The 22,774-nt window shown below is 40.0% G+C and overlaps 3 protein-coding genes across 3 annotated transcripts; 2 read left to right on the top strand and 1 right to left on the bottom strand.

Annotated features, from left to right (window-relative positions):
- Positions 1–1,228: 1,228 nt before the first annotated feature.
- stk25b (serine/threonine kinase 25b) lies at positions 1,229–6,874 on the bottom strand. The gene is made up of 11 exons (XM_084911580.1): positions 6,457–6,874; positions 5,522–5,752; positions 5,367–5,423; positions 5,142–5,250; positions 3,674–3,831; positions 3,362–3,547; positions 2,802–2,947; positions 2,582–2,687; positions 2,428–2,499; positions 1,665–1,801; positions 1,229–1,570 (listed from the first exon to the last, which is right to left on the bottom strand). Exons 1-11 carry the CDS (start codon positions 6,484–6,486, stop codon positions 1,531–1,533), a joined length of 1,272 nt encoding a protein of 423 aa, XP_084767706.1. The 5' UTR covers positions 6,487–6,874; the 3' UTR covers positions 1,229–1,530.
- Positions 6,875–8,032: 1,158 nt separating this feature from the next.
- On the top strand, positions 8,033–16,678 carry mffb (mitochondrial fission factor b). The gene is made up of 7 exons (XM_084911582.1): positions 8,033–8,199; positions 8,805–9,025; positions 9,116–9,294; positions 11,189–11,280; positions 11,416–11,586; positions 14,759–14,834; positions 15,274–16,678. Exons 2-7 carry the CDS (start codon positions 8,809–8,811, stop codon positions 15,403–15,405), a joined length of 867 nt encoding a protein of 288 aa, XP_084767708.1. The 5' UTR covers positions 8,033–8,199; positions 8,805–8,808; the 3' UTR covers positions 15,406–16,678.
- Positions 16,679–16,733: 55 nt separating this feature from the next.
- LOC146367357 (putative flap endonuclease 1 homolog) lies at positions 16,734–22,770 on the top strand. The gene is made up of 11 exons (XM_084911581.1): positions 16,734–17,025; positions 17,812–17,878; positions 18,704–18,806; positions 19,013–19,067; positions 19,178–19,239; positions 19,321–19,457; positions 21,067–21,127; positions 21,253–21,384; positions 21,472–21,617; positions 21,746–21,890; positions 22,000–22,770. The coding sequence occupies exons 1-11, from the start codon at positions 16,944–16,946 to the stop codon at positions 22,054–22,056; spliced, it is 1,047 nt and encodes a 348-aa protein (XP_084767707.1). The 5' UTR covers positions 16,734–16,943; the 3' UTR covers positions 22,057–22,770.
- Positions 22,771–22,774: the final 4 nt, after the last annotated feature.

Genomic DNA, 22,774 nt, shown 5'->3' with positions numbered 1-22,774 from the left:
GGTGCAACACATTTTTATTAACACAATACGGCAAAAAAAAACCCAAACAGTTCTAGCAAGTCTGAAAGATGAAATGTAATATGTACCTTTATTCTTCTATATGCTTTTTAAATAGGATTACATGTTGGAACAAAATCTGACTTTTCCTGGTTTATAATTCCATCATTTATGACACAATCCCATCGCTGCTGGTTGAAATGCAGCCCTTGAATGGTTCATTGGTGCTGGTCATTAAAAAAAGAAAAAGGAAACGTTCCACTGGAAATGAACAGGTGCAAGGACTGGACTGAAAAAGCAGCCAAGGTCCAAAATATGTTTTTGAAAGACGTCCTTGAGAACTACTGCTCAATAGCACTTTTGAAATTACAAAAGTCTGGCTCCTTGGAAGCAAAATATAAAGAAAAGAGGGGTGACTCAAGACTTTTGCACTGTATTTAAAATTAACCTATTATGTTTCTAGGTCCATACTTTCATCTTAGACCATTATTCCAATATCTTTGGAAATCATTGTTACAAATAATCCTCAACCATCTTGTATTTGTACCCCTTTAGTTAATTGTTCTCTCTGAAACAACCTCTTCGTTTCCTTCACCCTCCCCTAAAACCAGCTTTCCTCTCAATATCGTTCTCATACACAGGCTTGTATGGCGCATGGGTGGGGCTTCTGTGCTGACAGCTAAATGTATGTACCTGAAAAGACCATAATAAGGATATCGCAACGCACCACACAGAATCAAGAGTAGGAAAAAAACGTCTGAAACTGATAGCAGTCTTAAGTCTGGGCTCTTTTTAGCTCACTGACGTAATTACACTGCTCAAAACAATGAAGGTAACCTTTAATGATCCCAGTATAACACAGAATAGTACAGGGATGAAATCCCCAGAGCCACTGTTGGACTTTATGCTGGTGAAGCAGCCAAATACTCAAATACTGCCCAGAAGCTCAGCATCACGCTATCATTTTCATTTCTAAAAGCACACAAAATGAATTCACAGTGGTTTGAGGTTCCAGCCTGGCCAGGTTGATACTCCTGAAGTGAGTTGGTGTTATACTGTGAGGACTAAGTGTTCCTTTTTGAGCAGTAAACTTAAACTTTGCCCAAGTGTAATCTGAGCATCAAGCATGTAACAGCATATACATGACAGAAAATAAAGGAAAGTATTATAGGTCCTCTATAAAAAAAAAACACGAGCCAGTAGTTAAATTAATGACATATGACAGCAAAGATAATGGAACATTTTTCATAGAATTTATTATAGTTGTTTTTTTTTCCACTAACATGGATACACAACGCTCTAACTGTCATGGCTTTTTTGTCTTAAATACTCTCCGCTCATAAAGAAAAACTGTAAAAATATTTAATTATAACTAATTAAAAGATCTCTTCAGGGGCTGGACTTGGAAGGGTGTACAGGTATGAGGGGATGGAAGTGGGTGGGTATTCGTCTGTGGTCCTTATCTGAGAATCTGTGTGGATTTGGGGGGGACTGAAAAAGGGTCAAAGGGTCACGTTACATCCAGCGAGGCTTTCACCGCGAAGATGGGGTGGTGTTGCCATTTAAAGAAAACCTAAAAGAACGACATGAAGCAGCAGGTCAGAATAAGATAAGTGTGTATTTGCTGTTTAATATTAAACAGCCCGGCTGAGACGGCGGTACATCACCTGCACACTCTCTCCATCACATGTGTAACGAGACGGTCAGAGATGCCCGGACAGGACTCCTCTGCCAGGTTGAAGGCATTCTCCAGTTCCTCAATGGCTCCTACTCCGCCGCCACTTGCCCGCCGCTTCTCCTTCAACTGGTGGTAAAGGAAAAATCAAACAGGAACGATTTAGTATGCCGTGCAGTGAGAAACTTAAAAAAAAAAAAAAAAAAATTCCTTCTGTTTAGAGTAAATATAATGAAACAGGTTATGTGGGTGCAAGCTTTTTATTAATATCATAACAAGACCCACTTCACTCTTACCTGTTAATGGTAAAAAACAAGGCAGAGATTCACGGTGTCATGATGTTGGCCCTTTGTCTAAATCAGAAGTCAGCAACCTGTGGCTCACGTTAGCCACAGGTTACAATTACTATATATATATTGATTTATCCTCTCCCAATTTCATCCGCCTGTTTGTGCCCCGTTACCCACGTGTGCTTCTTTTTTTATCCAACTGTTTGCTAGCAGGAGCTAAAATGCCTCTTGATGCTGAAGGTTGCCGACGCCCAGTCTAAATGAATCTAAACGCTGCTGTCGGCTGCTTAATTGCCACAAGGGGTCGCCACACTAGGTAATGCTGCGTGTTTGATTTGGCAGTCTTACATTGGATGCCCTTCTTTTTGGACCCCAGTGACCTTTCAATTGTCAAGCAAATATTCCGACTACTACATTTTGTCTAAATGAATCTGAGATTGTATAAAAAGCAACAGTATGGCCTACCTCTCTGAAGGTGGGTGTTACCAAAGCAGACAAGCACTGTGACTTTGGTTGCCTTTTCACAGAATCTCCTGACTGCAAAGAGAAAACAGAGCGTAAGAAGAAAGGAAAAAAGATTCGACCTGGTGTTTCCGTCTCTCTGCTCAGTCTGCCTTACCTCTGAATCTGTGTGCGTGTAGCCCTTCTGTAACTTGTTCATAGAAGTGGGCCTGACTGTGGGGAAGGTCCACATGGGACACTGATCTACATCACCATCAGCATCCCTGAAAGAAGCGGGGACAGAAAGAGGAAGAAGATTGAAAGGACGAGTTAAACATACCCCTGACGGATACACCCTGATTGTTAATGCAAATAAGTGTGATGTTCTTGAGACTAACATGTCCGAGTCGTCAGAGCTGGACTCCTCCCCGTGCCCCTCTGATTTCCAGCGGCGGTAGCGGTCAATCAGCTCTGTCAGATAAGCTGTCTTCTTGGTATAACGTGTGATAAACTTGTGTTTCAGAAGCTCTTTGGCTGTTGGTCTCTGTGCAGAGAAGAAATTCAGTTCGATTCAATTCCATTTATACAGCGTCAAATCACAACAACTGTTGCCTCAAGGTGCTTTATATTGTAGTGAATAAAAACATGAGGAGCATAAAAATGTACAACCAGGGGTAATATCACTCAGCCCATACAAGTTGGAGTGCTGTTGTCTACAAACACATGCTAAAGCAAGCTTCAGTGTCAAATTACTTGGAAAGGTTTTGGCGCCTTTCAAGAGCGCACTTTGGATCATGTTGGAATATTTGAGAAACAACCAGAACAATCTCTAATTCCTATTAAGGACCGGACATGCTAATCCAAAATACTTGGTAGGATAAAGAATTCATGTTCAGTTTCTCTCTGCAGCAGTTATTACCAGATGTATGATACTGATGTATGTTGGTGTTTTACTCACAAAACGGGGGTCTTTATTTAGACAAGCCTCTACAAATTCTTTAAAGGGTTTGCTGTAAGGGCCTTCCAATGTGGGTGGAGTGTTTTTGGGGATTAGGAAGAGGACTCTCATGGGGTGTAGATCAGAGTTGGGGGGTTCCCCTTTGGCCAACTCAATGGCGGTGATTCCCAGAGACCAGATATCAGCCTGAGTGGGTAAAGACATAAAGAGGTGTTTAAGGCATCAAAATTCAGTTCCCGTTGGTTAACAACAAAATGATGTCTCTTCATGCTCTCAGTGTACACACAGCTTGTTCACAAACGTTTGCCTCACCTTAAAGTCGTAGGCTGACTGCTTAATGACCTCCGGGGCCATCCAGAAAGGCGTGCCGACAAATGTGTTCCTCTTGATCTGAGTGTCTGTCAGCTGCCCCGCCACCCCAAAATCTGCCAGCTTCACATCACCCTGCTCTGACAAGAGCACATTGGCAGCTGGGAGAAAGGCAGAAAAGACAGACCGTTAAAATACAACCTAAAGTATCTGGGTCTGCTTTTTGTATCTGTTACAGCAGTCTGGTTAATATAACGTGCTAAAAATAAGATGAGGCCAGAACATCTGAGATAATGAGTAACAATGTTGTTACAGCTTATTCAGGCCAACTCTCACTTTTGAAATCCAAAATGAATTAATAATTAATTTTGGATTTTGGAGACTGGAGTGCTGCATTTAATTTCACAAGCAACTGTAGATAAAAGGAGCACAAGAACACAAATAATACGGAGAATAAATCCACCCCACCGAGTAATACACCAAAGTTTTAAACTCCTTATTTGTGCGATTACTTAATTACAAAGTGTTACATTCTTTCATAACAAGGAAAGAACAGAGCAGAAAAGGCTCCACACACAAAAATATGTAAAAGTGTATACAAGTCGCACACGCAGCATGTTGTGAGATTTCGAGCTCACAGATGGTGTTAAAAATGTACACAGCTCGTTGGCATATTTCAGTGTGTGCACTTCTTCTCTGCAGCATCTGGTTAAGGCCGGCTGTGCAGCAGCTCTCTTATCACAGCGTTCAGTTGTTGACATAAAACGTTGGATCACAGCATTGAGTCTTGTACTCACAAGAGCGTACGCCACAAAACAGCTCTGAATTATACCCGAGTTTGTACCAGCGCAGAACTTGACAACTATGTTAGCTGTTAGCTGACACCTATGAGACTCTTTGGGTGTGTTCACACCTATAGTTTGTTTTCTCTGGTATAGTTGGTGAGTTTGTAAACTTGGAGTTCTTCCCTATGATTTGGTATCTTTTCACAAAGAGAAAAAAAACACGTCAGGATGTTCAGTCCGCTCACTGGACAGATGTGTAAATATAGAAAGAAGGTGCTGTGTCCTGGACTATTAGAGAATACATAGAATTTACTTTCATTTCACGGATAGCTGCTAGCCCATACAGACCTTTGCACATCTCTAGCACCTTGCTGTATCTCTGAAAACAAAGCATACGTGCCTACAGGAAGGTTTTTTTTTTAAATCTCAAACTTGTAACCTGGTAGTTTAACCTGGGTCAACTACCAGGAACATATTCACATCATAAATAAACTATTCTGGAGTTCATTTAGAACTGCACCAAGACAACCTCTTCCAAAGGGTCTCTGTGTGGCTGTTTTGGTCTGTGCCCGAGTGTGATAACTGGGTTCACATCTGCACAAACAAACAGCACCAAGGGGGAAAATGAACCAGAGTTTGATTTAAAAGGACCGAACACCGTAAAGATTGAAGTGAGTGCTCATTACCTTTGATATCTCTGTGAATCTTCCTTTCAGAGTGCAGATACTCCAGCCCCTTTAGTATTTCCCTCAGTATAGTAGCAATGTAAGTTTCTTCAAGAGTTCCTGGACGGAGCTAGGATGGTGACAGTGCGACAAAAGGATTCGTTTTCCTTCTCGAGTATGAAAAGTGCACTATTGTAGGAGTTGTCTAAAACTTTGTAAGCTGCATAAAAATAGAAATCTACTTACTAGATCCAGAGCAGATCCTCCACCTAAATACTCCATGATAATCCACAGCTTTGTTCCCTGTGGGAGGAGGAAACAATTGAAGGAACAAACCACTGTATGTGTTTGTATATTTAAGCATCTGGGCAAGTGTCACTTCAGTATTTACATTATCTCACCTTCAGATATGAGCCATAATACTTTGTAACATAAGGACTGTCGCACTGGCTCAGCACCGTGATCTCCTGCTGAATGTCCTCTATCTCGTCCTCTGCCTCCTCCAGGTCTATAATTTTAATGGCCACCACCTCCTTTGTGCGGTTGTTGATGCCTTTGTAGACCTCTCCAAACGAACCCTTGCCGATCCGCTCCTGCTTGGTGAAGTACTCCTCAGGGTCCAACCGAGTATTCTGGCCCAGTGAGAGCAAAAGAGGGATTTAAGTACAGATTATATACCACGGTGACAGCCCCCCGTAGTTTAATGTGTGTGCTTATGAGTGGGCGAGTCTCAACACAGAAGGCATGTTCACAGTTGTCCCTTATCTCCATATTATAGTGTTTGCATGCGCTGCCCAAATATAAAATATGATTTATAATTAACCTTCTTATCTATGTCAGTGCCCATCTATTCAGTCACATCCCTATATAATTAACTAGACTCTAGACCGAGCTTTGTGCCAGGATGTAATTTAAGAAGTGTGACTCCTGAAAGTTCAGTGGTTTTGTCTCTCCATAACAGCAGGAAATGAGCAATGATTTGCGAACAAAGACGCCTTCAAAGAAGTCACTAAGTGCAAAAAATATTATCTTAATAAAGACTTAACTCTAAACGCCCAACTCTGAAAAAATAAAATGTTATTACACACTCATACAAGATCAGAGATTATTATTACATATTTGTCATTTGTTGATGGCAGTCAGTTGTACACCTGACTGTGACACCGACAAGAACATTATATATACATAAATTCACATCTGCGCATATTAACACTTGCTTTTATGGCCTAGCCCACCACCCGGGTTATTCATGGAAAGCCTGAAAAGCCATGGGGGTTCGGCTGGTCTTGGATAAGAAGCAGGGAGGTGACAGTTGAAGAAAAGATCATTTCTCTACCTGGTTCTGCATGTCTCGAAGGTGTGCCATCCCCTCGGCTGGTTGGACGGGACAGGGACGGCCACAGTCCTGTCTTTCAAAAGTCAATAAATTGTCCTTTCGGTTTTTTTCTCCCCTCGTAGCTGTCTAGGAAGCTAGCTTGGCTGGCTAGCCAACTAGATAAACACCCAGTCTGCAGGCTTTAACGGGGCTGTCACTCCGCACACTGTTTTCGGCCTCCGGGTAAAACGGAGGACTGAGCAGCCGAGCTACTGACCGAGAGACTCCATGAGTGTCGGTGGTCCGAAATAGAGGGGGGAAATAGCTCTTTCCGTGAATTAATAATTAATTCATTTCAAGGAGCGCTTAGCCCGTTGTTCAATTGAAGCTTGAGGAGGACAAAATAATGGCCCAGATCGAGAACGCATGCGCGTTTTTTTCTTAAATTCGTTGGAATTGTGGGAGTTGTATTTCTACAGGCTTCAGAGACACGCTTCTTCAAACCTTTCAAGTTTTTTTTCTTAACACGGTACACGGAAAAAATTAAAATAAAATAAAACTACATTCACAATTTTAATTTAAAAAAAAACAACAACACGTGATCTCTTGGAAAATGGTTTTACCTACGCTCAGATCTAACCAAAGTCCCATATATATATATGCATATATCTCACATAATACCATACAAGCTGCCAGACAGCATTGGAACACCACTGAGGATTCATTACATACAAAAATAGAAAATGAACAAGTTCAATTCAATTTAAAGCTGAAATAAGTTTAAATTACATTTTATGGAAATGATTGTGTGTGTTTTCTGCGTATGATTGATAGCAGAGGAACTGGAAATTCAAATTAGGGCAAATCAAATTAACCATATGCAGACAAATGATGGTTAGATTTACCCAAAGTGTTATGTGGGAGTAAATCTTTGTGTTTGTCTCTGTGATGAAGATATAATAGTATAAATTTGAGCACAGTGGATAGTGTGGACAAAGACGACAACACACATATTAACAAGACTGAGTAATATCTTTTGAATGGATGAATGTTTATATTTTGTTTTGCTTTTATTTATTTAATCAAACCTTTATGCACGAGCTGTCATACATAGACATCATACCTAAAGACATCATCCAGAAACTGCTGACAATCTACAATATCTATCTACAATACAAAATTTCCAGCTTCATTAAAATGCAAGTTTCATTTCCATCAGACTTTAAACCTGCACTCGAAGTAAACCATCTAGCCACCAAAACACCCCAGTAACAACTGACGGGTGGTGCATTTTTAACCCAGACATTGAAGCAAAGTCCCGCATCTTAATCGGCCCTAGTGTGACCCACACACTTTGTTGGGATGTGGTCACCCTGACCACCCTGTTTTCTTTTTTTCCCGTGACGTTGGCTACTTTTATTTGAAATAAATTTTATTTTTGCAGTTCAGACAAATTAACTTATGTGACAATAAAAATAAATAAGAGACGACCAACTTACGTAAATAAAGCAGGTTAAACTGCTAATTTTAAATGTCCGTTGGTTTTCACCAACTCCTGCGGCTCTCGGTGCACTTCATAGTAACCGCCCCGGCGGTCACGCGGGGTAGCGTTAACAGCTACACCCACACTAACTAGAAGCGTTGAGAGCTTTCGTTGAGTTCGTCTCGGTTGGTCCTTTGAGGAGCCCCTGATGCTATTTGTATGACAGCCCGAACAGCGTGTTGGCGCATGTCAGTTTAAACCCAGGTGGTAAAACCATAACGGTGAGTATTGACAGGACAGACCTCTGGCTAACCAGCATGTCAGTGCAGACAGTCAGCGGCTTACAGCGCACCGTTTAATAAGTTAAAATCGATAGCGTCGTCTGTTAACGCTTTTCAAGCATAGCGACAAGCTAGATTGCTAACATACAAGCTAGACATGGCGTCTTATGTGGATTTTCACTCAGTGACATTGAAGCGACGTGCCAGCAACAGCTTCACCTCATGTCGCTGTTATGTAACGACGTAACATGAAATGCTATTTCTCGTAGTGTACTCATTAGCTTGGACCTAAACCCACTACCTTACACCGTCTGGAGCAGATGCTTTTTGCACGGGCTAATGATCGTGTTTAAAGTTTAGGTAGCACCATTTGCTACTGAGCTAATTGGCTAAATTCAGGGTTAACTGCAGCATGTGTTTTATTGTAAATTGGCATGTAATAAAAAAGTCAGGCAAGATATGAGCCTTGATGTGTTATTTAAAATGGGGCATTAAGTTGAGCTTATATTCTTGAACTCTTAGCTGCAGTCACACTCACACCCACACTTTGTTTGGTTAGTATCTGTATGTGCGTTTCATTTGTTTCTCATTTTGTGGGTCATCAGCTGGATGAGTGGGGCAACTTTCAATACCCCCTCTGCAGAGGTGGCTGAGATGAATCGCATCCATTTTGAGCTGGAGTATACAGAGGGCATCAGCCAGCGCATGCGAATCCCAGAGACCCTCAAAGTGGCCCCAGAGAGCCAAGCGGGATCCATACCACTTCAGCAGCCTTTGCCCACTCACACAGCTCTGATGCAGGTTCCTGAGAGGATTGTTGTTGCAGGTGAGGATGACAGTTGGCAGTCATGTTTGAGGTATTATGTTTAAAACATGTATATGCTGTATAAAAATTTCATGGCCAATTTTTCTGTAGGTGATGAAGGGGATCCTCGATTTGCATGTCCAAGAGACTTGGATCTGATTCAGTCCATTCCTCCTGTGGACCTCCTGAACATGAAGGCCCCTCCACGTGTCCTCACCCTTACCGAGCAGCCTCTGGATTCGCTTGAAACAGACCAAACTGTCAACTCACAGCGCAATCCCAGCCAAGCGGTACGTTTTCTTTCAAAGTAATCTCAGCTTCCTTCTCAGAATATTGAATTTTCTTCTCTCATTATATTGAAAACTTTAAGTGGATCTATAATGTAGTGGTATACTATATTTGCCTTATGCTGAAATTATGGTTCAGCAGTGTTAGTGCATTGGGACTATGCTGGCACTCCATTGGCTTGTCTACTTGCAGAGAGTGTCTGTTGTCGATTGAGGCACTGTACAAAATATGTGGTACAACCGGTCTGCGGGCTACTTTTGCTTGTGCTGTTGTTGGTATGTCAGCCAGCTGCTGAGAAGAGTGAAGTTATAATCTACAAAGAGCTGAAGCGGTACTGAGTGTTAAACAATGTAAAGTATTCACTGCACCCACTGTCTGTACTTCTCATGCGCTATCTTTTGGTCTGTGATTTTTTTTTTTTTTTTTTTTTTTTTTTTCCCTCACAATCCTCCCATTCCTAGTGAACTCCATTGCCGCTCCCTTCCCTGTTCCAGCCCACTTGTCAGTCAATCAGTATTTGACTAATGCAATTGGGATTTTGGAAGACTGCACATAAACATGTTTGCACACTATTTATAGCGTAGGGATAGTCCTGGTAACTAATTTCTTAGTCAAATGAACAGGGGATAAAAATGTGATTAACTGACTCGTCTAAAACTCAGAAACACTCAGATATCAAGTTATATTTGAGAACTGTATAAGATCTAAAACTCTAAACAAAAGAGTTTTAAATCATAAATCCCATTCTTGATTTATGAATCATGCTGCTTAATTGTACGGCACCTCGCATCGTGCATTATCAACATTACATGTTACACTCCAGACTATGAAGAAGGAAAAACACTTAAACCGATGTTAAATATAATATATAAATGCGTTACTACAAAAGCAAGTTCACGTATTATTAAAATGTGACAAATTAACAGCAGAAAAACCAATGAGTTAAACAGAAATGTGGTGCATTTTGTCGACCATTATGAATGATGCACACTGTTCAAAAATTCATGACAACCACTTCAATAAAAGTTAAAATCTAAAATAACAAAACAACAAATAATCCAGCCACCCCCCTCCCAGGCCAGGTGATTAAATATAGTCTGTACAGCAGGTCCTGGTTCTACCCCAGGGCCTCCTCCCATTAGGAAATGACCAGCAGAGCACCTTACCCAGGAGGCGTCCTCCTCAGCTGGATGCTTTTGATGTGGAGGAGCAGCGGCTCTACTCTGAGCCCCTCACAAATGACTGAACTCCTCACTCTATTGCTAAGGAAGTGTCCACTGACCTTTTGGAGAAGGCACATTTCCACTGCTTGTATCAGCAATCTCATTCTTTTGCCTTTAAAAGAACAGTAATACTGTTAACAAAGAGATCAGGCCGAGATGAGCAGATTTATGGCCTTTCTCAACAACGATGCGCCATCTGATGGCAGGTGGCTGCATAGCAATTTACCTGCATTTGGCTTCAATCAAAATTTAAAACAATAGCGGAGATTAGTTGTCTAGTCAAATAGTCCTGCAAATCCTAACTTTAGGGAAATGTTTATGCAAATGGACATGGTTTCAGTACCATATATTACACATCTAAAGTGAAAGATTTATTTATTTTTTAGCTTTAAGGACTGTCTTTGTGCTATGCTGCACTTCTTCCCATTTTGATTTCTCCATGGAGTATGGTTTGTGGTTCTTAAGACACAATAGAAAAATAATGCATTGGTAATTGGTGAAGAGTCATTAATAATCGCACATTCTTCTGTAGGAAAAACGTCAATCAAGTGGCCAAAATCACAGATTTATTTTTCCAGTCAGTTTGGCTGAACTAAGTGTGGTTCATCAATCAGCAATCATGCGTTGCTGCAAACTGAGCTTGATGTTATTTCAAATTTGTATTTAACAACAGGCCAGCTTTCATGGTCGGCCTCGAAGGGAGCGCAGCGCGAGTGAGAACGTATCCGGCCGTCACAGCAGTCAGATCAGCAGAGGCGATGTAAGGTACGGGCACAGCCACGTTTGAAACGCTGCTTCCCCACCGCTGCCTTTCCAATGCAAAGCTTTCTTTCACTCTTGGTTGATTTATAAAAATGTCTTCTTTCTTTTAATGTTTCTCCCCACCTATCTCCCTGCCAGTGTAACCCCTTCCCCTTCTGCCCCCCCAGTCCGTTTGTGTCCTCCCCTCTGTTCCCCCGAGGATGCAAACATCAACCTGTTTACAGCTGCTGGGCTCCTGTCGTACATCCAGTCAACGACGCGCCGTGCTTACCAGCAGGTCCTTGAGGTCCTTGATGACAGCCATCGCAGGTATGTTTTTTCTTTCTTCATTTCTTTTTGGCTGAATTTATTACAAATCTTTGCACTAAGAAAGATTGTTAAAGAAACAGATGATTGTTGTGGGGAAATTTGGGAAAAAGTCATGAGCATGAGTTTCTTATTAAAAGAAGTGACATTTAAAACTCTCATACGTCACAGTCCTGACGTCCTGACTTGTGTACATCCCCTTTGTTCAATGTGTAACTTACACGTTTGACGACTTTAGTTCACAAGAAAGAAATCATAGATTATTTTTCCTTAACGTGACTTCAGCAAATAGCAAATACAAGCCCAATTCCAAAAAAGTTGGGTCACTGCTAAATAAATAAATAAATCGAATGCAATGACTTGAAAATCTCAAACATGTGTGTTTAAGTGTGGCACCAGTATTCAATTCAATTCAATTCAATTTTATTTATATAGCGCCAAATCACAACAAAAGTCGCCTCAAGGCGCTTCATAGATACAGAGAAAAACCCAACAATCATATGACCCCCTATGAGCAAGCACTTTGGCGACAGTGGGAGGAAAAACTTCCTTTTAACAGGAAGAAACCTCCGGCAGAACCAGGCTCAGGGAGGGGCGGCCATCTGCTGCGACCGGTTGGGGTGAGAGAAGGAAGACAGGATAAAAGACATGCTGTGGAAGAGAGACAGAGGTTAATAACAGATATGATTCAATGCAGAGAGGTCTATTAATACATAGTGAGTGAGAAAGGTGACTGGAAAGGAAAAACTCAATGCATCTTGGGAATCCCCCGGCAGCCTACGTCTATTGCAGCATAACTAAGGGAGGATTCAGGGTCACCTGGTCCAGCCCTAACTATATGCTTTAGCAAAAAGGAAAGTTTTAAGCCTAATCTTAAAAGTAGAGATAGTTTCTGTCTCCCGAATCCAAACTGGAAGCTGGTTCCACAGAAGAGGGGCCTGAAAACTGAAGGCTCTGCCTCCCATTCTACTTTTAAATACTCTAGGAACAACAAGTAGGCCTGCAGAGCGAGAGCGAAGTGCTCTAATAGGGTGATATGGTACTACAAGGTCATTAAGATAAGATGGGGCCTGATTATTTAAGACCTTGTATGTGAGGAGCAGGATTTTGAATTCAATTCTGGATTTAACAGGAAGCCAATGAAGGGAAGCCAAAACAGGAGAAATATGCTCTCTCCTTCTAGTCCCTGTCAGTACTCTTGCTGCAGAATTTTGGATTAGCTGAAGGCTTTTCAGTGAGTTTTTTGGACATCCTAATAATAATGAATTACAGTAGTCCAGCCTGGAAGTAATAAATGCATGAACTAGTTTTTCAGCGTCACTCTGAGACAGGATATTTCTAATTTTAGAGATGTTGCGCAAATGGAAGAAAGCAGTCTTACATATTTGTTTAATATGTGCGTTGAAGGACATGTCCTGGTCAAAAATGACTCCAAGGTTCCTCACAGCGTTACTGGAGGCCAAGGTAATGCCATCCAGAGTATGAATCTGGTTAGATACCATATTTCTAAGATTTTCAGGGCCGAGTACAATGACCTCAGTTTTATCTGAATTAAGAAGCAGAAAGTTATCAGAAAGTATCTCAGCACGGTCAGCTTTTCACCTGACCTCACACACGTGTCTCTCCTTCTGGTCTTCGACATCACTATAAAGAAGGGAAGACCTCATTAGATTAATGACCTTTACCTGTCCCTCCAACCTCTCTGGTACTGCCCCTTGAGCTCACTGCACCATGCCTTCCCTGCAGCTGAGGCAGGGGGACCACACCTCCGCCACAATTAGTTCATTTTGAATTTGATGGCAGCAACACGTTAAAAAAAACAAACAGTTGAGACAGGGTCATGTTTATCACTGTGTAGCATCCCCTCTTGTCTTAATAACAGCATGTAAATTTCTGGTGATTGAGGACAGCAGTTACTGCACTTTTGGGAGAGGAAAGTTGTCCCATTCTTGTCTGATAGAGGATTCTAGTTGCTCAGCAATCCTGGGTCTCCTGTGTCATATTTTTCATTTCATGATGCTCCAAATGTTTCCGGTCAGTTCAACACTGGTTTAGAATCGTCTTGCTGAAGTAAACATGGCCTTCTCTGAAAAAGATATTATCTGGATGGGAGCATATGTTGCCCAAATACCTGTATATACCTTTTAGCTGTAACTGTGCCTTTCCACATGTGCAAGCTGCCAGTTCCATAGGCACTGATGCAACTCCATACCATCAGAGATGCAGGCTTGTAAACTGAAAGTTGATAATAAGCCAGTTGGTCCCTCTCCTCTTTAGTCCAGTGGAGGTGGCATCCTTGTTTTCCAAGTGGAATTTCAAGTTTTTCACCTGATCACAGGTTTGCACTTCTGCCTTAAGTTAGTTTTGTGGATGTAATGATGAATTACACACAGTGATTTTAAGTGTTCCTGAGCCCAAGCTGTGATTCCCATGACATGTCTGTTTTTAATGCAATGCTGCCTGAAATTCTGTATTGATTTTTAGCTGTTTGACTTGATTGGAGATTTTTGTCAGAATGTCAGATTTTTTAAAATGATATTATGTATTGGAGATAATGAGTGGTTCCTCCAACGGTTTCTGTTTAGTACCACTTACATTTCCAGCCTTTTGTTGACGCTGTCTCAACTTTATTAGGATGTGTTGCTGCCGTCGAACACAAACTGAGCCAGTTTTTTTTTTTTTAAATGAGTTTGTTGGAACATTTGACATGTTTTCTATGTTCTGTTGTGAATAAAAAATGGTTTTCTGGGATTTGCAAATCATTGCATTTTTCTTTATATTTTACACAGCGTCCCAGCCTTTTGGAATTGGGGTTAAAGTTTTAATACAAGAACATCTTTGTAATGTGTTCAGTTTCTGAGCTGAGAAATATAAATATAAATGTTATTACCAGGGATGAACCAACTTTTAAAAGAACAATTTGATCATAGCTGTTTGTTGTTGTTGTTGTGTGTCATTGTTTCAAAGTCTGTGAGCCCTTTACCACACTGCTTTAAGCACAAATTCAATCATATTAACATATGAAGCTGAGCACATTCACCTATGGCTGAGGCCAGCAGTCATAGGTGAATGTGATCTGCAGGTATATAGTGAGTAGGCATCAAGTTGAATACTGGTCACAAAATCATCGAATCCCTCATTAAGGGCCTGAATGAAGATGTGTTCATCTCCACAGGACACACCTGGATCTGGCCCTGGATTTAAACCCTGATGAGTCCGGCTTAGTGGATGCCTCCTCACTGAGACGACAGGTAATGTCTCATATGCTTGCTTTCTGCATGAATGAAAAGGGGCAGGTGATGCATAATTTATGTATTGTCCCAAAGTATTTATCTTACTTTCAGGTTTATGGTAAACTATGATATGATGTATAGATATGGCTCCTTTTGAAGGATGCAGACAGAGCTGCATGCAGCAAGTGTTCAGTTACAGTTATTAGACACTCAACTCTAAATAAACAAAAATAAGGAACACAAATACTAACTGAAGAAGTAAGAAGGTATACAGAGATTTTATTTGAGAGTGGGAGTATTGTTTAATTGTTAGTGGCTATATTTCTCTGTGCACTGCAATGAAACACAGCCAGATGTGGAGATTTCTCTGCACATGTTTCAGTAAATCTTAGTTAGGCCCAGCACAGGAAGTGTTTCGCCTTTTTTTAAAATGTTTTAAAAAAAATGTTTTTTTCAGATTGTGAAGTTGAATCGGCGTCTGCAGCTGTTGGAAGAAGAAAACAAAGAACGCTCAAAGCGAGAGGTGATCCTGTATTCTGCCACCGTGGCTTTCTGGCTCATTAACACCTGGATCTGGTTCCGTCGCTAGATGGATTCTCCCAAAACACTGGAAACCAAAGCAGTTCCCTGTTAAAGACATGATCACTGATTTATAGCAAATTCTATATGGAGGTTTATCCTAAACAGGTCAGTCTCGGCACTCATGAGGTAAAACATGAGGCAGAAAAACATTGTTTTCTGTTTGTCAAGTCGATGTGACAGGATTTCACAGTAATCGTGGGCCTAGTGTCTCGCAGCACTAAAATTAGAAGTAAATAATTTTTTAGAAACTGGCAAATGACTGGCAAGCCAAAGCACAATGACAATGCAGCTGAATGATTTAGTAGCACCAACAACCACTTCAGTTAAGGTAATGCTATCTCCAGCATGTGTCCTATTTGAGAAGCTTACTCCACTGTCAAACCTATATTTTTGGTTTGGATCAGCCGTAAATGAAATACGGTACAAATTACACAAACAACTGTCAGCTCCTACTGATACAAATAGTTTATGCAAATATTACTGTTTGCACCTCTAAACTTGACAAATCCATTGCACATAACGAACTGGTGTTACGGTTGTGTAAATGAAATCTTTTAACCTGAACAAATTATTAGATGTTACTTAAGTGACAAATGTTTTGGGAACCGTAGTTGCAAAACTGAACCTGACTTTTCTGTTGAAAGCAGGTCATAAACTACCATTCTTCCAGAAGTGTCAAACTGAACCGATTGACTCTAAAGATGCCATAACGCTGACCCTTCGTTACTGGAAAAACTTCTTGTGTACATTACAGCATTTGAAAAGCCTGTCTAATCTGTCTTTAATGTTATTTATTTTAACGTTTTTGTCTAGGGGTTGTGTCATCTTGATTATTTGCTAACCTAAGTAACAAGGGTAGGGTACTGTGAAGTGCTGTTTTTCCATGCTGTTATCTCATCTTTGTTCCCACTAAGTCACCTGCAATATTAAAGCATGGAATATGACATTTTATACATAATTTAGTGTGATACAAAGAGCCAGTGTGTGTATGATTGTCCAATGAGAAGAGGTCGATCTTGTTGAAATTATTTAAAAAAAAAACAACAACATCATTTTATTTTGATAATAATATAAATATGTATTTAACGCAGGTTTATTTATCACATATAGTACTGAGGTGTCAGCAAAGAGTTGCTGTTAGTTTTTCTTTGAAGTCTGTACCTACATGTCTCACTTAAAGCTGGATGTTGGAGTTAAAACTTTAAATTATTTTGTAATATAAGAATACACTTGATGTTTGTAAATATGTTTGCTGTAATAAAAGATGGATGTCAGTTTCAGCCGTGTGTGTGTTCAGCGCTGACTCCGACACTCTCCATTAGGTGGCAGGCATGCAGCACCAGGAAGAAGAAGATGATGATGTGTTTTTAACTTGAAAGGCATAACTTGAGAGACGTCTTCAATTAAAACTTTATCGACAATCTACTATCCAAGGGATCCTGCTCTAATTATCTGGGAAACTCGACTTAAGTCACTTTAAATCACTTTTTCGCTTTTTTCCTGGAACAGTAACACGAAGAGGAAACTGTCGGTGGTGACGGCACAATGGGGATCACTAAACTGGCTGATTTAATACGATCAGATGCTCCTGATGCCATATCGTATAAGGATATCACTGACTACACAGGTACAGACACGATCGGTGATGGTTTCAGCAGCAGGTCTGACTCTGTTAAGGAGGTCAGCTGCAGCTGCTAGCCGCTAATGTTAGCACTCTCCCCCTAGCTACTAGCATCGCTAGCTGTAATTATAGCGCCTGACATTAAAGAAACGTTTTTAAAAAAAAGTATTACCAGTCCACGTACCAGGAATTAAAAGCTACTGCTATAATAATCAGGCTTTCCGAGGTAGTAATTAATAATAACTTACCCGCGTCCGCACTATTTCTCTTATGTTGATCAGCTAACTCGACAGTCCAATCAAAACATCTGTCTCTTAGTATTTATTTTAATTCAATGTAACTTTATTAGTGCCGAAAACACACACACGGCATTGCGTGATAACTGTTATTAATACTATTCGCCTCACACTTTGAGCACCATGACACAAGGAATCAAATGTTATCTGAACTCTATATGAAGTGGTCCACAGTCCAGCTCTGTTTACTGCTGAGAAAAGCCATAAAAGAAAAGGCAAAGCTACCAGCAATTTATACAGTACAAATCAGCGCTGCATGTTATTATTATTATCAATACTGCTATTGCTGGAAATTTTTTTCCATCATAAATTCCTGACAAGTAAATGGAGTACAGTATTTGACTTGGCTTAATGGTGTAGATCATTTCAAGTGCGTTTAGGTGAATTTAATCAAGTGTAATTTGAGTGGATGTTACTGAAAAGTAATTAATGTCTAAGGGCAAATTTAAACTGTTGTGTATTCACGCTGCTGTTGTTGTATTACTATACTCCACAGGAAAAGTAATCGCACTCGATACCTCTATTGTTGTAAATCAGTTCCGTGCAGCAACGCCTTCACTGAGGTAAGCATGTTGTGATGCTGTTCTGTCCTGTTAAACTGAAGTAAACGTTATTTTTTCTATCTCTTTACTGTTTATCATGGTGTATTAATTCCTTATATCAAACCTAGTACACTGGGTGCCTAGAAAAATACAAACACTTGTAGAATAGTAGACATTTGAATTAAAATAATCCTGCAATAACATTTCTAAAGATTTTAATTTTTTTCTTTCATTCATTTCACTTAATTTGTTCTTTTAAAGGTTGCACTGTGTTATCAGTGCATGAGATTAAAAATATTAGAAAGGGCTTACAAAAATCACCACATCCTACAACTATACAGCCAATTAGTGTAAACAAGACCTCACTGACACCAGTAAAATACACTCACTGGTCACATTGTTAGGTACACCTTGCCAGTTTTGGGTTGAACCCATGTTTATCTTCAGAAAAACCTTAATTCTTTGTTGCATAGATTAAAGAAGGGGCTTGAAACATTCCTCAGAGGCTTGCTGACAGGAGCGGCACCTTGTGTGGTCTTCTGCCTATTTGCTTTAAGGTTCAGCGTGTCATATGCTCAGATATGCTCTTCTGCATACCTTGGTTTTAACAAATGATTATTTAAGTTAATGTTGCTTTTCTATCGGCTTGAAGCAGTCTGGCCATCCTTCTCTGACCTCTGGCATAAACAAGGCGTTTTCACCCAGAGAGCTACTGCTTTTTGGATATTTTCTCTTTTTCAGACCATTCTCTATAAACCCTCGAGGTAGCTGTGCAGGAAAAATTCTTTCTATTTTCTTTTTTTGTCTGTGTATATTTGTGAAATGCTCTTGATTTCTCTTCTCCAGCCCCCTCACAGGTCTCTTCTTTCGCACACTCACTTTCCTGGAACATGGCATAAAACCGGTCTTTGTGTTTGATGGAAAGCCTCCTGGGGAAAAGAAGGCTGTTGTAAGACACAACCTGCATGTATAGTTTTTGACTTAACATGATACTAAACATTTCCTGGCATGTTTAAGAACACTTTAGGTCAGAGAGACTAGTCTACAGTAAATATTTTGAACGTGTAGGTAAATTTGATAACTGCCAGATAACAGAGACAGCAGGTTCCTGCAGTACAGACGACTGTGACTGATTGAAAATTGTTGTTTCTGCAGCTTGAGAAGCGAGCCCAGACAGCAGGTAGGAATTACTCAAACTGGACGGGCACAGGTATGTCTGTGCAGAAAATGCACAAAGACTTGAGTTTTCAGTGGTTGTAGAACAGGGGTGATCTACTGGGAATATTATTTTGATGTGTTTTTCCTCTGTGCTCACTGCAGCGTCATTACAGACTAAAGAATGTCTTCAGCTCCTGAAGTATCTTGGTGTACCTGTTATCCAGGTACGACCTGCTAAGTAATGAATATGTTTGTTCTTCCTCCTCTGCAGATTTCTCTTCATGCATGTCACTTTTGTCTCTCAGGCTCCAGGGGACGCTGAGGCACTGTGCGCTCAGCTGGTGAGAGAGGGAACTGTGCACGCTGTGGCGTCAGAGGACATGGACACGCTGCCGTTTGGAGCCAATATTCTTATTCGTCAGCTGAATGCAAAGAAGGACAGGTAGAAACTGTGCAGCTCACTTTACTAAATTTGTTTATATTTAAAAAGAAGAAATATTTCAAATGTTTGCAATGGTTGTTGCATTAATTTAGTGTTCATGATCAGATCCAAAGCTTTATGAGGTTCTCATATGTGTTTTTATGTAAATTATTATGTCAAATGATTAGAATCTCAGGTTATTGTAATAACCTGCTCACTTGCACTGATTTTCTGTATTTATAGTAGATGAGACGGAGCTCCATAATGACTGTACTTTCTGGCAGCAGGTGGTGAACTATTTTAAACCACAGCCACAAGTCTCATAAGAAAAGAAAAGGAAATCTGCTCCTTACTTTTTCTTGCAGACAGCAGTGGACTGTCAGACAGAAAAGGGCTGCTTGCAGCTCATTAGCAGGTAGTTTACACTCAGTTTCTAAACCAAGTTGAGATGTGGTGTAAAATATAAATAAAAATAGAAAGAAAACAATTGAAATTCTTATAAGTATGATATTAATCGTGATATTAATCGTGATATGAATCGCGATCGTGGCTCAAGAGTTGGGTGTTTGTCTTGTAATCGGAAGGTTGCCGGTTCGAGCCCCGGCTCGGACAGTCTCGGTCGTTGTGTCCTTGGGCAAGACACTTCACCTACCGCCTACTGGTGTTGGCCAGAGGGGCCGATGGCGCAATATGGCAGCCTCGCCTCTGTCAGTCTGCCCCAGGGCAGCTGTGGCTACAACTGTAGCTTGCCTTCACCAGTGTATGAATGTGAGAGTGAATGAATAGTGGAATTGTAAAGCGCTTTGAGGGGTCCCGAAAAGCGCTATATAAATGCAATCCATTATTATTATTATTATTATTATTATTAATTTCAAAATGGATAAATATATAATGTTGAAACTTCATGCTAGCAAAATCTTTTAGAAAAATTAGCACTGCTGCAGCAGAAGACTGGTTAAAAACAGCTGGTGTAGATACATAAAACATTATGTAGGAGTAGCCAGTGGATAATGGATTGTTGAAATGACTCCACTCTACACCCCTACAAAGTTTTATTCATTCTAAACATTTTGAGTTATCGTTTTTACAGACAAAATATCGCACACGCAAATGCTATCAAAAACATGACCTTGGCTGAGATAACAAACATTAATCCTCTGAATTTGCTACACAAGAAAGCTGAAAGCTTTATAAATGGATGAACTACTACACGTCTTAAGGTTTTCTGATATCGTTGATCACGCACTTTGCTGATAACATACAAAGCACAAAATAATTTACTTTTAAACTGTACTCAGAGAGATACAGTATCAACTGAGAACAAACGGCATGTTTGATAAAAGCAAATTTTTTTTATTTTTTTTTAAATCTATATATGTCACATGTATGGAATAGTTGTGTTATAGTTGTGTATTTCTTTAAAATGTTTAAAAATATAGGGGTAAAAAAATATAAGAGACGTTTGATTATCGTTGTATTTGAAACATTCATTTTCATGTCTTTTGTTTGGTTACTTATTCTTAATGTATTATTTCTGCTTGTCTTTGTTTTGGTTTTAGATTTTGACATCTAGTTGTGAACTAGTTGATCTAGTTGAACTTAATGTTTTATTTACGCTCTTTTTTTACAGTGAAGTCATTGAATACTCCTTACCTAAACTATTAGAAAAACTCCAAATTGGTCGTAAGGAGGTAAGATTGAAACATTTAGATTTCTCTGAAAGTATGTAATTTATTATAATATATCTGTATTGGACATACTGCTATAGAAATGCACTTTAGCTGTCTTATTCTCTTATTTTGTATTTGTCTGCCAGTTTGTTGACTTGTGTATTTTGCTCGGCTGCGACTACTGTGAAAAGATACCCGGTTTGGGTCCTAAGAGAGCTCTGACCCTCATCCAGAAGCACCGTACCATAGAGGATGTGGTTTTGCATATCAACAGAAAGGTATCAGATGGTCTTTGTAGCTTTGGCTTTACCTCTCTTACAAAAGAACATGTGACGTCTAACAAGCCAGTGATATCTGGCCTTTAGACCCATCCTGTTCCAAATAATTGGAAATACAGAGAAGCAAGGAAGATTTTCTTGGATGGACCACAAAGCTCAGCTCCCGAGCTCATCTGGACCGAGCCAAATGAGGAGGCCTTGGTTGAGTTCCTCTGTCACACCAAACGGATTAAGTACGTTTTTTATTGAGCTTTTCTATTGTGCTTCTTTTAGTGTGTGTATATATATGTATGTGTATGTATATATAGAATGAATGAAACTATACATATGAAAATTGAAAGTCATCTTTGTTTGATTTTAGGGAGGAGAGGATCCGTAATCGAATGGTGAAGTTCCGTATGACGCGGGAAAATAAACGGGAGGAGAGGGAAAAGGAAAAGGCAGAGGGTGGTGGGAAGCAGACTTGCATTAAGGACTTCTTTAGGGTTACCAGAAAGCGAGTGCAGGTGAGCTCAGAAAACAGTGATGCAAATATAAATCAAAACGTGTGCGTTTTTAGGAATAAAATGGTAAAAATAACTTTGATAAAATTAGCTTTTCGTACTTTTCCTCTAGCCTGTGGACAATGCAAGCTCCCCAACCAGCAACAGAAAGAGACCAAAGTCAAAATAAGCATGTGCCAGTTGTCTACGCCACAAGGATGGGAGTGTTCTTCTCTCAGTTCATCTCTGTCTGGACATCTCAAAAAATTATGGACCATTTCAACATGCAGCTTATCTGTCATCCCAATCTTGAATATGCACCATAAGAGAAATGTTATTCTGTTCATTTGATCTTGGGTTACGGTAATATTTTTAAAAATGTAAATATTTTTATAGGAAAAAAATCTTTTTTTTTACAGGATTTATCTGATCAAAGTGCCTTTTACTTTTTAAGAAGAACTCAAAATAGGCATCACACAAGACAGCTCCTCTGACAGTACAGTAAAGTGATCTCATGTGAACAGTATGGTCGACAACAATGGTAATCACTGGGTAGTTCTTCAGTGTGTCCAGCAGTTTCCTGCAAAGCCACCAAGAAAAGCAGAGCAGGAGGTGGATGGCTATGAAAGGGAACAGTGTGATCACTGTCAGGGAGGCCAAAACTGGAGACAGCGGATGTCTCATCTCTAGATATTCAATGAGCACCTGTTGTGTAAAGTGTGCCAAGGCAGGGACCAAAGACTTGAATATTAAAACATGTACAAGCGGTATCATGTCTAAAAGAGACACTGAAGTGTTTAAATAAATGCAAAAATGTGTAGAATTTATGTTCATGCTCTTTATGTTTTGTATTTTTATATCAGTTTCAGTTTGCCTTTTTAAATTAAAGCAATCTTTGACTGTGTTTT

This window comes from Perissodus microlepis, chromosome 18 (assembly GCF_051167445.1).
Source record: "Perissodus microlepis isolate ML-2025 ecotype Zambia chromosome 18, ASM5116744v1, whole genome shotgun sequence".
NCBI classification, from domain to species: domain Eukaryota; kingdom Metazoa; phylum Chordata; class Actinopteri; order Cichliformes; family Cichlidae; genus Perissodus; species Perissodus microlepis.
Note: the sequence above shows the minus strand (reverse complement) of the source record. Positions and strands in the feature narration are given on the sequence as shown.